This window comes from Thunnus thynnus, chromosome 2 (assembly GCF_963924715.1).
Source record: "Thunnus thynnus chromosome 2, fThuThy2.1, whole genome shotgun sequence".
Lineage (NCBI taxonomy): Eukaryota > Metazoa > Chordata > Actinopteri > Scombriformes > Scombridae > Thunnus > Thunnus thynnus.
The window spans coordinates 4,676,853-4,691,263 of NC_089518.1; the positions used below are offsets into that span (position 1 = coordinate 4,676,853).

The window sequence follows — 14,411 nt, forward strand, 5'->3', positions numbered from 1 at the left end:
CATTAGATAGCTTATAGAAGTGCTCAGTAAGTCTACATTAATGTACCAAATTTTCTCAAAACCAAAATTGTCAACCTGCTGGTGGCAAAGTAGGAGGATCAACAAAGTCATTAGGATTCATTCCTTGTGGGTCATGAATGTCCACAAACCACCCTGTAGTGATAAGTGTGCATTCCAACAATTCTATTTTGTAACTTTATCAGTGTTGGCACTATATCCAGTGGAAAGTAAATACACTTACTGTGTGTACAATTTTATGACAGCCTGGTCTCTTCAATCTGCGTACAAATAACACCACGGTAAACTTTCAAATTGCGTGCAGTGCATATGCCAAACTCCAATTTTGCGCCAATCCTTCCCAAAGAAGTGACATCAATATAATGCCACTTTCTTTTATTTTATAAAGTTATTTTTGGCCTATTAGGAGGAGGGTTGGGTGGATGGCTAGATAATACGCCAATCCTTCCTAGCAGCAGGAGAGCACTGTTCAAGACCACCAACCAACCAAACACCACCAACCGGACGTGTTCAACAAGATTTTCATCATCACATCTGGCATGTTAACTGGTTTTTACCAGTTTAACCTTAATCCCACATACAATTAACACCCTGCACACAATTTGAAAGTGTAAAGTCGTGTTATTTGTATGCAGATTGTGAGACCAGGTTGAGTATGACCACTTTATGTTACTGTGCTACATGCTACTTCTCACTAGAATTACTTACTTTAACTGATATCTAGTTACTTTGATTTTACATACTAACATATAATTGGTTTGCAAAATATTATACATCATTGGTGATTAAATGACCCAGTAGTTTATTAACAGTATAAATAAATTTTAACCAGCTTTAACATTAAAATGAGAACTGAGAACAATAATGCAATAATATCATTTCAGTCAGCCAACTCATGGAATTATAATATGAATACAGAATATATTCAACAGTGATATATATATCTTGTCACTCCACTCAAGGAAGTGCAAAGCTCAGCACAGCAGGGAGTGGGGAGTGACGATACTAACTTTGCCTTTAGGGGAACATAGACTCAGAGTCTACCGGTGGGTGCTGGGGTGGAGGTGTGGCTTTTGAAATGCTATGAACCAAATAATATAAAACACTCTGAAAATGGCAATGCTTTCAGTCTGTGTGCTAAACTGAAATAAACATGTTTTGAATCAGTCTCTGTGCTGACACACAGAGATGAAACTGATCTTGTCATTTGACTCGGTGTAAGAGAGCAAGAAGTGTGTTTCCCAGAATGTTGGACTGTTCCTTTTGTCCTTTACTCTTTGCACTTTGAATCTTGTGAAACACAAGTTTTCTTACATCACCTGCTTCCACTAAAAACCTGTAGTATTCTAACCTTTGCAGTTTGCTCATGTTTCAAATGGCAATTTAAATTTTGGTTTCAGGGATTCTTTATGTGTGCATGAATGTCACCTTCCTTTTGTGATGTATATAACATGTTTTTTCCTGGGATAGGTGTTTAGAGTTTGCATTTTAAAGGGTTTTTCCTACTTCCCTGGCATTGTTCTTGGTACAGTATACCTGTAATAATTTACTATCAGAGTGCTCTTTGAACTATTAACTTGTGCACAGGAATCCCTTATTTGTGCTCTCAAATTACTGTCAAGTCACCATATCAGTAGGAGCTAAAGATTGCTGTCAGTCAGATTGTTAGCAGCAGGCTAGCAGTTGTGTTTTGGTATTTACATGCCTACAAATACTGAATTAACTACTTTTCTATACATTTGCAATGCCAATTGTGACTTTAGATTAAAAAAAAAAAAAGTATGAAATTATGTAATCTTTCACATATCTTAAATATACTGTATGTTAAAATAATGACAATATTGTTAACGTTGTTCCCTGTTAATTTATGTGCACAGATTATTAATTTGACAACACAAGTTACTAATTTCTGTGCAGAAATTGTGCAGCTTTCATGGCATAGTGATGTGAAAGAATGTGTGGCAGCCAGGAAATGAGGAAAAACATACAACTCTAAAAATACTACCATACATGAAGTAGGGGAGTGTACTCTATGATGTTTCTACAGTCAATGTTAAAGTCTTTGCTTTTGTCAAGACTTTTTTGGTCACACTTAAAAATTCTCAGCAATCTGTAAAGAAAATACAGTTTGATTTTTAGCAAATGCACTAAAACATGCAACACACTGGTGGGGTCCATAAATAGCTAATTATTTTTTTAAGCATTATTTAGATATTGCTTGGAGCAGATAATTAAAGCACACACAATGTGTCCTGGGAACATTATTGAGAATCAGGGATCTAACTAATGTGCCAGCAGACTAACCACTATCCTGGAAACTTGATAATTCACTCAAAACCTCGGTATGAAAGAGATCATACATAGATAGAATATTCACATCTTGCAGACTTGAATTGTTGAAGCAAAATGTCTGTAGTTTGCTTCTTCAGAGAAAGCAGATTGGATTTGCAGTCATTAAACATTGGTTTCCAATACTGACAAGTGTTCATGGCAGAAAAAAGTACCAAAACATTCCTTAGAAACATAAGCGAGTGCTCTAATATGGTTTGTGTACACTTCTGTTGGTTAGGAGAACTTCTCTGTCCTCATTCATTGGCTGCACATCCTAAACTAAACAGAGCATATCTGAGTAGGACTTCTGATCAATGGAAGAGCAGGAGGTGGGTGCCCTAATGTGCTCATATCCATGCACATGCTTGTGAGCTCCACAGGGTCCTGCCTGAGAACTGGAATATACTGGGAATAATAATGAACAGTATAGAGGTGGATAATGCTGCACCAGTGGTTTGAAAAGATTCTCTGGATGTTTTGATACTTTTTTATATTGTGAAACCGGGTTTGCTATTGGAAACCATTGTAACTGACATATATTCAAGCTAACTTCAGTACTTCATACAGTATCTGCTAGCCACACAGGGAGTAATGCTGTGTTCAAAATTATGTTTATGGATTTAAAATTAAACATAAATTTGAAATGGTTTGCTCTTGATGAATTAATTTCATTATTGTAAATATAGCTGGTAATTATGATTCCTCTTGCCATAGTTTCCTGTGGTTTGGCACCTTTCACAGTTTGCAACACCAAGCAGGAAGTATGAGTGACTACAAAAAAATCCCACATGCTCTCCCTCAGACTACAGATTGCTGCCAACAGTTCATGGACAATCCAACATGATGAGAACACATTCCTCCATTCCATTTTTGTATACTTCTAGGTACCTGCTCATTGTATAAACCAAAGGCACAGTGAAAGAAAACATCTTGGTGGAGCGATTCATTCATGCATACCCAGGATAGTATGCTCAGTAAGAAATGCAGATCTTCATGCACATTGATGGATGATTTCAAAAATCTGCAACATGTACAAGTAACACAGTTGGACAGAAAAATAGATCATATTAATACGTTTGATATTTGAGTAAATCTCCAACTCTCATCATATGAACAGACTGTTGCTCAGATTATTTTTAAATCCTCATTGTAGTTCACAAATGATAATGATAATGCTGCCTTGACAAACATATTTCATCAAACTAAATTAGGTGACCGATAATTTCTCTTCATATCACTAAACTATTCTACTGTTTATTGTATCTACTCTGTCACTTCATTTCTATCACTTCACTACATATCACTTACTCTATCACAATGAAGATCATTTTTTACAGTGGCTGTGCTCAGCTTGACTTAATGTAATTACAATGTAGTTTAATGATAACAAGTTCTAGATTTACTTAATGCAGAGCTATTCAGCTGTCCAGCTATTCATCAACATATATAAATGATTTAATTGTAACATAGACCTAATTTAAGCTGATTGTGTATTGTAAGGTGTGTTATGGAAGAAACGGGACAAACAGCCAGTACAGAATGACAGACACAGTCTGTAGTTTTGAAAGGTCAATAACCTGAATAAACTTAGAAACCTAGTAAATGTTGATGACATGACATGTAGCAAAAGCTAAGTGAAGGTGAATAAAGTTGAATGAAGCTACATAAACATAGCACAAAAAGTAAGAAAATTTGTGTTTGGTAGATTATTTCTTTGTTGTAACAGTGTTTCTTGGCAATAAATCATATACCGTTGGAAAGCCTGTTTATTTCCCTTTTAAATGGTGCCACATCTGTAAGGAACATGCATTTGTGGGTTGAGCAGCAGACCTGAGAATGTGGCTTGCGCCCATGAAAAATTTGCCAAATCTTCTCTGCCAATGCCAAACAGCTTATTCTGCCATTGACATTGTTTGGTGGATTGGATGATTGAAGTTTGAAGAAACAAGACATATTGGCAATTTAACAATTTATTCATTTAACAAACAGGAGCCTCAGTAGCATGTGGAAGAACCATACACAGCCACAACAGCCTGGCACCTCCTCCTCATGCTGGTCACCAGCCTGGTCACACACTGCTGTGGGATGGCATCCCATTCTTCAACCAGCATTTGTCGCAAGTCAGCCAGTGTGGTTATGTTGATCACTCTGGCACGAACAGCACGCCCAAGCTGATCCCACAAGTGTTCAATGGGGTTGAGGTCAGGACTGCTGGCAGGCCATTCCATCCTCCCCCATCCCAAATTCTGGAGGTAGTCTCTGATAAACCCCACTGTGGGGGCGAGCGTTGTCATCTTGGAGGATGTGCAAAGTTCGGTCCCAGACTGTGGAGATATGGGATTGCCACTGGTTGCAGAATCTCATCTCGATGTCTTTCTGCATTCAGATTGCCTCCAATTATGACAAGCCTAGTTTTTCCAGTGAGGGAGATGGCGCCCCACACCATCACACTGCCTCCACCAAAAGATGTTACTCTATCGGTGCAGCAATCAGCATAGTGTTCTCCGCGTCTTCTCCACACTTTGACCCTATGAACCCGGGGGTACCACAAGAGCCAGTAGCAACAGCAAAATAAGCTGTTTAGCATTGGCAGAGGGGATTTGGCAAATTTTTCATGGGCGCAAGCCACATACTCAGCTCTGCTGCTCATCCCACAAATGCATGTTCCTTTTGGCACCATTTAAAAGGGAAATAAACAGGCTTTCCAACGGTATAAGATTTATTGCCAAGAAGCATTGTTACAACAAAGAAATAATCTACCAAACACAAATTTCCTTACTTGTTGTGCTATGTTTATATAAGTTCTTTATCTATGAAATATCTATGAAAATAGCAAAGCCTTTAAATGTATTCACCTTGATGTCAATGGACCTGAAATAGTCGTGATAATTAAATTGATAATAATGCTATAAAAAAATAAGATTGTGCTGGTGACAGTGTAGTAAATGAGCCAAAACAAGCAAAAACAATAATAGTATCAGGAGTTGTTATAGTTAACTGTGGAGTTTCCATGATTTTCTCTTGTCAAAGAGTAAAAGATGGAGTTTATGGACTAAAAGGCTCAGTGAATTTAGCAGCTGTTTCATCAGTGTTTTCTTTCACTATGTGCTCTGGTCACAATGAGACATCTGATGTACTGACCTCTAAGCTGCGTCTGTTTATTCATAACATCTGCTCACTAAAGTTTTGGCTTTTTTATGTCTGTATGTTTCATGAATGTGTGTAGGCCCCTGAGGGTGAGCCTCAGCCCATGACAGAGGTGGATCTCTTCATCTCCACCCAGAGAATCAAAGTGCTCAACGCTGACTCCCAGGTAATCACTCTGACTGAAGGTACTGTACGCAAGTACAGGCACTGCATCTCACATGGTATAGTGTTAGCCTGTGCTGCTAACCAGCTAAAAAGAGAACTACCCAGTTTGATTAGGGTTCAGGTAAGATCTTTGTCAGCTTTCTTGGTATGGTTATGCTACCATGTTTTTTAGGGAGTAAATACTGTCTGGTCAGGTAATAAAGCAGGCCACAACAACCAACCTCTGAAATATCTAAACAGAACAACCAGTTGCAACATCAGTTTGAGTAAAATCCATGCTAATACAGTGATATAGCTGTCAGTAGAGTAATTATAATAAGCTCTTGATATAAATATCATCCATAACTGAATCAGTTATTCAAGTGGTATGCATAGCCTTTAATCTGCTAACAGTAGGTGATACAGTAATGGCTGTTTCACCTGCATTTGCTCTCTACCAACGCATATGCATCTCATACTTCCACAAGGGCAGATAGAGGGTGAATTACTGGCCAACAATATCTTTCTGAAGAACATCCACTTTTTCACAGCATAAACACAACTAAATATATCGACACTCAAGAAAGTTTGTGTATTGTTTATGCTGAGATCACAGCAGAAGAAGCATCAGTGCCTTGGTAAAAAACATAATATAAATCTCTGATCAAAACAAAACAATTGTGCAAAGTTTTAAGTCTGCTGCTGACTCTACATCCTGATATACTGCCCCCACTGTTTATGAGCTTAATAGCATGTTACAGACATGTAGAATTAGTTTCTGAAGACACCCACAATCAAAGCTTCAGTGGAAGGCAGAAAGTGCACGTGAACATGTACCTGTACTTAAAAATAACTATATCAGCATTCTTAGATTATCTTTAGCTTGTCATGACTAGGTTGTGATGAAGTCAGACACATGGTATCTCCCTCTGTTTCTGATTAGTATGGAGGCCCTTGGGGGTCACATGTAAGAAAAAAAAATTGATGTGGAAATTGTGCAAATGGCTTGCTACCAAGTAAAAAGATTGGTAAACTGTAAAGGGAAAAAGATTTTGGAGAAGTGCTCATTCAAGTTGCATTCATGGGAACAATGAGAATGAACACAATAAGAACTCAGCTTTGACCAAAAATCTAATATCACTTCCAATATAGACTTATACAGTCCTTTTCATGAGCTGTATCTAAGTGTGACGGTTATGGTTCTGTGACTTCCAGGAGACCATGATGGACCACCCTCTGCGGACCATCTCCTACATTGCAGACATTGGTAACATCGTGGTTCTGATGGCCAGGCGCCGGATGCCTCGACCCGACTCGCATGAGAATGCTGAGGCCTCAGACCTTGGTCAAGACAACAAGCGCCAGTACAAGATGATATGCCACGTGTTTGAGTCTGAGGATGTGAGTCCAAGTTCCATGATGTTAAATGATTTGAACAGAAGGAACAGCCTGTCAGCATCTTGGCATATCTAAGCATTATTATAGAAATCTTTGTTAAAATCCATGTCTGATATCATATTTTCATTAACATAAAGGTCATCTGATGGATAATTATAACAAAGTTTAGGCTTCATGTTTTGTGATTCTGAATCTTTTTGGTTTATAACGGTAACCAGCGTATTAGGTGCATTACCACCACCTTCTGCTCCGGAGTGTGGACCAGAGATCTGTCTGTCTAATGAACTCAATGAAAACTCTACTGCTCCACCCACTTGGCAGGTCTTTCTTGATCATACTTAGTACAATCTATGCTTGCACGTATAATAGTCTCCTCAGCCATCTGGAAAAAAATATGTGCATATATCAGGATCAGCATCGGAAATCAGCCACAGTGAGTTGGAAATATCGGCATATCGGATATCAGCAAAAAATCCAATATTGTGCTTCCCTAATTACAACCTCCATATAATAATGGTTAACGGATGATGGTTGAGAGAGTGAATGATGAGCTGAGGAACCTTTTTAATATTAATCTCATAAAAATGGGACTTTACTCTAACTTCTTTGTACAGATTGTGGTATTTATGGGCTGTATTTTTAGCAATGTTAAATTAGACAGGTATAATGTATACCAACATATCTTAGTTTAGCATGTTAGCATGCTAACAACTGTTGTGCCTCATACGCCACTTGTACATGACAAAGGCAGGCCTGCAAGCAGTCATAAAGCCTGACTGAAGCCTGTAGGGACCTTTACAACCTGATAAAGAAGCGGCACCAAGTTGAACAAAAGGAGTCGAAAACAGATCTTCTCAGCTCGCACCACACTTTTCTCAACTCACACCCAGGTGTGAAATCCAGCAGATTCAAACTCTCGGCTCCCATTGGACACGACCCACCGGAATCCACAAGGGGTCCCAGTCCTCAACCGTGACTTCACCAAGGGTATAAACACCTGAGACACTCCCAAAATGATGCTTCCAGCTGTGGGTACTGCTACCATAGGAAGTACTCCTGTACGTACGTTAACTCTAACTAGGCAGCGCAATCTCAACCTCGCTGGACGAGTACAGATTTTCTTTGCGTACGACCGAGCACATTACTGGATCCAAAGAAGACCACTGTGCAACCCAGCGCTCTAACCCTTTCCTGCAGAAGTGAAGAAGAAGGATAATCCCACTTTTCCTCAGCTGAGTCGACTCTGCTGTTCCTTTGCAACCCCGCTGAGGCTCAGCCACTGTAAAACCCGCCGACAGAGCAAGAACACAGCCCCTGTCATCATCCGAGCCCTGAGGAACCGAGCTGGAACCAAAAGACAGACTGAAACACACTTGACTTGCTTCCTTAAGTGATACAAGTAAGAGGCTTAAGTCTGGGCAGAGATAGGTTACTAAATGTATACAGCTGTATATATATGTGTGTTGTTTTAAGCTTTATTGCTGTTGTGAAGTTGGACCGTGAGTCCGGTTGTTGCTGCTGATAATACTGTGGAAGTACTATTGTTGCTTGCTGTTTGTTCTTGGTTGTGTTATCACACTTGCTGAGGCAGTAAAATGATTTATATTTCTCTTTGTATTTGAATAAAAGTGGGAATAGGTGTAAAAATCCAGTTTTTATTTTTATTATGCTTTTAATTTTAGAATATTAAAATAAGTATTTATTAATAAGCTATCTTATGAGGGTGAAGCTATCTGAAGCTATCTTATTCAAACATTCACTGTTCACCTTATGCATGTTAATGTCTTTGGTTATTGGTCCCTGACCTCAGGGTTATTAATTCAATTCAATTCAATTCACTTTTATTTATATAGCGCCAAATCACAACAAAAGTCATCTCAGGGCACTTTTCACATGGAGCAGGTCTAGACTGTACTCTCTAATTTACAGAGAGAGAGACCCAATAATTCCCCTATGAGCAGCCCTTGGCAACAGTGGTAAGGAAAAACCCCCCTTTAACGGGAAGAAACCTCAAGCAGAACCCAGCTCTAGGTGGGCGGCCATCTGCTTTGACCAGTTGGGTTGAGAGAGAGAGAAGAGGGTGGAGGGGTGGGGACATGCAGAAGCAAATCTTATTAATTTTTTAAAATTGATTTAAATAATTAATAATTATCTTTGGTAATTATTGGTTATTGCTGATAACCAAACCTGCTCCTAACCAAGCCCCAACACAGCTAATTAGCACACCCGCCTCTAAAGTACAGCTTAGGCTGATGGGAATGTCATTAGTTTGGCAGATACAGTTTGTGGTCATAAATCAAAGTGTTGAACAAATTTAAGTTTTAACCTGATGATGGAGCTTGAGGAAAACTCAGAAGATCAACATCAAATTAGGGTTTATCTTTTAGGAACCATGGACGTCTATACAGAATTTCATGGCAATCTATCCAACATTTGTCGAGGTTTCAGTCTGCACCAAAGTGGCAGTCCAACTGACAGTCATTGTCATCTGTAGAGCATAAAGCCAGCCGTAAGATGATACAGATAATGATGTCAATTAATTTAAAAATGTTATACCTTCCATCTCTCCCTCTGATTCACTACAACGTCTAGGCCCAGTTGATTGCCCAGTCCATCGGGCAGGCCTTCAGTGTGGCTTACCAGGAATTCTTGCGGGCCAATGGCATTAACCCTGAGGACCTGAGCCAGAAGGAGTACAGTGACCTGCTCAACACCCAGGACATGTATAATGATGACCTCATCCACTTCTCCAAGTCTGAGAACTGCAAAGATGTAAGTAGGACTGGGTATCACTCAAGCATTTTTATACAGTTTTGAATTAAAAGTTATGTACTGCTTAAAATAGGAAAGTCATTCATCAATTTGGGAAAGGGACAGTCCAGCACATGGTGGTAATGCAACACTTATGGATGCCAACCACCATGAAATTCAACAGGAGAAGAGGGCGAAACTCATGAAACTCAGATCAAACTTTCAAACTATTCAGTCCTGATCAAATATGAATCAAGATTCTGTTACTGCAATGCTTTTTTCTTGGATCAAATGTTTTCAGAAACATATTTTAGATTACTGTTTAGCTGTAAATATGAGAAAGTTTGTGATGTGGCCGCCATGTTGAAAACAGATGAGCCAAAACCAACCCAACTCGTAGTATATCACCCACACATCAAGTCTTGTGATTAGTTTGCTCACTCCGCATGAAAGGATTTTTCATCAGACTGACGTAACCCTTTACGTGCTTGTCCCACAGTCTTACTGCTTTCATTCACAACACAGCTGTGCCGGCATTTTCTCTGAAATGTTACAAGGTCTTGAGTGGAAAATTGGCAGTACAAATTTCCCTGAATATCGATCCCTGCTCCCATTCATACATGATCCCATACAGGAAATGTTCCATTTCAGGGATAGACTGCATGTGTGAAAGGGGCTTTACACAATGAAATAATCACTACAACTACACTATTTTATATTATTTAATATGTTTTTGCATCACAATGTGGAAAATGTAATGAGCAAGCTGAAAAGTCAACTAAAATTGTTTTGTGTTGTTTCTATGTGCGTTTGGCCTGGCTGCTGTGACCTCCTCAGGTGTTCATAGAGAAAGCTAAGGGGGAGATTCTGGGTGTGGTCATTGTGGAGAGCGGGTGGGGTTCCATCCTGCCTACTGTCATCATTGCTAACATGATGCATGCTGGGCCAGCTGAGAGGTCTGGCAGACTGAACATAGGAGATCAGATCATGTCCATTAATGGGACCAGTCTGGTGGGACTGCCACTGTCCACCTGCCAGAGTATCATCAAGGTATGTGCATGATATCATTATTCTTGTATATTTAGTATTCAGGATAATCAGACCATAATTAAATGTTAACAAGAGAAGGGAAACTGAAAAAGGACATTGGATATTGAAATGACAAATTGATATTGTGAAATGGCAATTTGAAAATGAAATCCTAAATGTAGAATAGAAAAGTCTCAATGTAAATGCTTAAATCAAAAGCTGAAATTTAAATGTGCAATTGAAAATGCAAATGAAAACATTTAAAAGAAAAACTGAAATGGTAAATGGTAAATGGACTGTACTTATATAGCGCCCGTCTAGTCTTCCGACCACTCAAAGCGCTTTTACACTACGAATCACATTCACCCATTCACACACATTCATATGCTGAATGGGTACAGGGGTCCCAACCTGCCCATCAGAGGAAACTAACCATTCACACACATGAAAGAGAAAACTAATTATTAAAGTTTTCCTTTTTTTCACTCACTCTTCCTCTGTCCATTTGTCCTTCGCAATTTTCACTTTGGCTTTTTGCTTTAAGTAAATGAGGGGTGTGGCCAAAAGAGTAGAGGGTGGGGCTGGAGGGGAGTCTAACTGCTAAAGAGCACAATGAGTGTCAACAAAATACAGTTAGGTTACTCTTGTTACTGGTCAGTAACCTCCAGATAAGCTGCAGCTGTTCACTAGCTACACCATAGCAAACAGTTTTTCAGCGCTTGTGTCAATGGCTTCAGACTGTAGACTGTATATAAAGATGGATGCTGTGTCAATTGGAAAAGCCAGAAATCTGTCAATAAGAATTTAATGGTCATTTACGTCAAATGCTGCTGTTAAATCAAGTAAAACCAAAACAACATTCTTCCACTGACGAGAATCAGATTCACATTCCTCATAAACACAGTTACTATACAAGACCTCTAGGAGTTGCTTTGGCAACTACCTTTTCAGAATTTTAGAACGGGAAATGGGATGAGGGGGCATCAGGTCCAGATTTCTTGAAAAGATGCAGTGATTGCAGGTGGGAAGCCAGTGAGGGATCAAAACTCTACAGAAGTATTTATACCAAAACCATCAGTGGCTTCTTATCATCTGTCAAAGTACACCTTTTGACATTTCACTGATGCCATATCTTTTCCTTGTGTAGGGTCTCAAGAACCAGTCACGCATCAAGCTGAACATCGTCAGATGTCCCCCAGTGACCACTGTACTCATCAGACGTCCAGACCTCCGCTACCAGCTGGGTTTCAGTGTCCAGAATGGCATTGTGGGTAGCTGTGTGATTCTGCTTCTGATCCTTTTTTGTTTTTTTTTGTTAAATTATACCTGCATATTAAATAGTTTGATTAAAAATCAGATGGATAGACTATTCCCTGTCCCTTCAACAGATCTGTAGCCTTATGCGTGGAGGCATTGCTGAAAGGGGCGGTGTCAGGGTGGGTCACCGCATCATAGAGATCAACAGCCAGAGTGTGGTTGCCACGCCCCATGAAAAAATTGTCCACATCCTGTCCAACGCTGTGGGAGAGGTGAGACGCCACACTGGACATAGACATAACAAACACTGAACTAAAATTTCACATACTTCTATAAAACGGCTTTTGGTAACCACCCCTCAATTGTAAAAAAGTCTAAGGACAGTTACATGAATTTTTGCACTTTATGGCCATATGATTATCAGCAGTATTAGCAGTGAATGACACAGTTCAGTTGCTGAGCAGAAGAAACATCAGATGTCTCCTAATTGGCTGTTCAGCAAAGACTTGCAACTGTGCTCTTTGCTTGGTTATAAACAGCAACAGCAGTTATATGACACCCATAGGTGCATGCCAGTGCAGCCAGTGTAAGCCGCTCAATATTTAGTGCAAGCTTTCAAACAACATCCTGACCTCCCAGTGGAGGGCCTCAAGGTCAGCAGAGTTCAAAATGTCTCTATGGTTGTAATTAGCTTTAGTAACTTTAACTGAATTAATATATGTTCGTACATCTGAAATGGCGAAATAAAACAGAGCCAGTTAATGACAAACCATGGCCAATGAATGAACCTAACTGTGCTCTATCAAACTAGATATGTACAAACCTAATGAGTAGTCAAAACCATTCTGCAGGAAGACAAAAAAAGAGGGATTTGATTTATGTAAATACTAAAATATGACTTTTTTCAACTGTCTTGTAAGCAGCAGTAATTCAGCTCTACAGCCTAATATATGACTAGACCTTTTGGTATAAAGGATACTGTAAGAGGCCAGCTGGGTTGGTAAACATGAGCACACTGGGAGCAGTTAGCTGATGTCACTGTACAGATTTTCTTACCACTGAATTTAAATTTAGCAGAAGAGGCTGATGCATCATGGATGCGTCATGCAGTCATTGTGTGCATTTAACTCTTTGCTTCAGAGCAAAATGTGTATCTCAACAAGTACTGGCCAGGCAGTAATGCAGGTTTTTATCGATATTTCTTCCTTACCTGTCCAATGCCACAGTATTAAAGGGGACCTATTATGCTCATTTGTAGCTCTATATTTTTACTCTGGGACTCCATTAGAGTAGCTATGCATGATTCACAGTTCAAAGAACTCCTTATTTATCTTATACTGGCCCTTTATGCAGCCCTTCAGTTCAGCCTCTGTCTCTTAACAGGCGGTTATAGCTCCTCTCTCTTTACTGCCGTCCCCCGATGAGCCCACTCTGTTCTGATTGGCCGGCTTCAGGAAGCCTAGTGAGGGGCAGCCGTATCAGAGTCGTATTAAGTTACTGCTGATGAAAAGGCAACATTTTCTGCTTTTGCCGCTTCATATTAAAAGCTTTAAATAACGGGGGACTCTTATTGCGAAGAATTTACAGGAAATTAAACATGTTCATCACTGAATTAGCAGAGCTTCATTAGTGGTGCTAAAAACTGGTTGAAACAACAAGATATGGAGATATTTGGACCTGTTTGTTCAGCAGATCAGTTATAAATAATGCAGGGAGAAATAGTACAAGCAGAAACAGCCACAGTGATGATGATGTTTGATGAAGAGCTGCAGACCAAACGTTGGAAACCGAATGTTCAGGGCAGTCCGAAGCTGATGCTTTTTGCTCACAGGGATTACTTAAAGTCTAATGGTCAGATTGGCAAGAGATTAATTCACTTTTTTGATTTTAATGCCCCAATGAAATTTCTTCTTGAAGTAGCCTCAGGACAAACTTTAGTTTAGTGGTTGGTAAAGTAACAGAGAGTGCAGAAGAGAGGGGAGGACGAGAGTGCAGACAGGGTGGAGTGGATGGAGAAGAATGTGACAGGAGGCAGAGCTGGAGGTGGCAGAGTTGAAGATGCTAAGAGAGAGTGATGAGGATGGACAGGATCAGGAATGAGTATATTAGAGGGACAGCTCAGGTTAGACGGTTTGGAGACAAATCGAGCGAGGCGAGACTGAAATGGTTTGGACATGTGTGGAGGAGAAATGCTGGTTACGTTGGGAGAATGATGATGAAGCTGGATCTGCCAGGCAAGAGGAAAAGAGGAAGGCCAAAGAGGAAGTTTTATGGACATGGTGAGGGAACGCATGCAGGTGGTTGGCTTTACAGAGGAAGATGCAGAGGACAGGAAG

The 14,411-nt window shown here is 39.7% G+C and overlaps 1 protein-coding gene across 1 annotated transcript in view; it reads left to right on the forward strand.

Annotated features, from left to right (window-relative positions):
* apba1a (amyloid beta (A4) precursor protein-binding, family A, member 1a) overlaps positions 1 to 14,411 on the forward strand; it is a 91,847-nt gene that overhangs the window by 66,907 nt on the left and 10,529 nt on the right. Inside the window, exons 8-13 of the mRNA XM_067600159.1 lie at positions 5,576 to 5,662; positions 6,856 to 7,041; positions 9,631 to 9,810; positions 10,627 to 10,839; positions 11,966 to 12,085; positions 12,207 to 12,347. Coding sequence (XP_067456260.1) covers positions 5,576 to 5,662; positions 6,856 to 7,041; positions 9,631 to 9,810; positions 10,627 to 10,839; positions 11,966 to 12,085; positions 12,207 to 12,347 — 927 coding nt within the window. The remainder of the gene's footprint in view (positions 1 to 5,575; positions 5,663 to 6,855; positions 7,042 to 9,630; positions 9,811 to 10,626; positions 10,840 to 11,965; positions 12,086 to 12,206; positions 12,348 to 14,411) is intronic.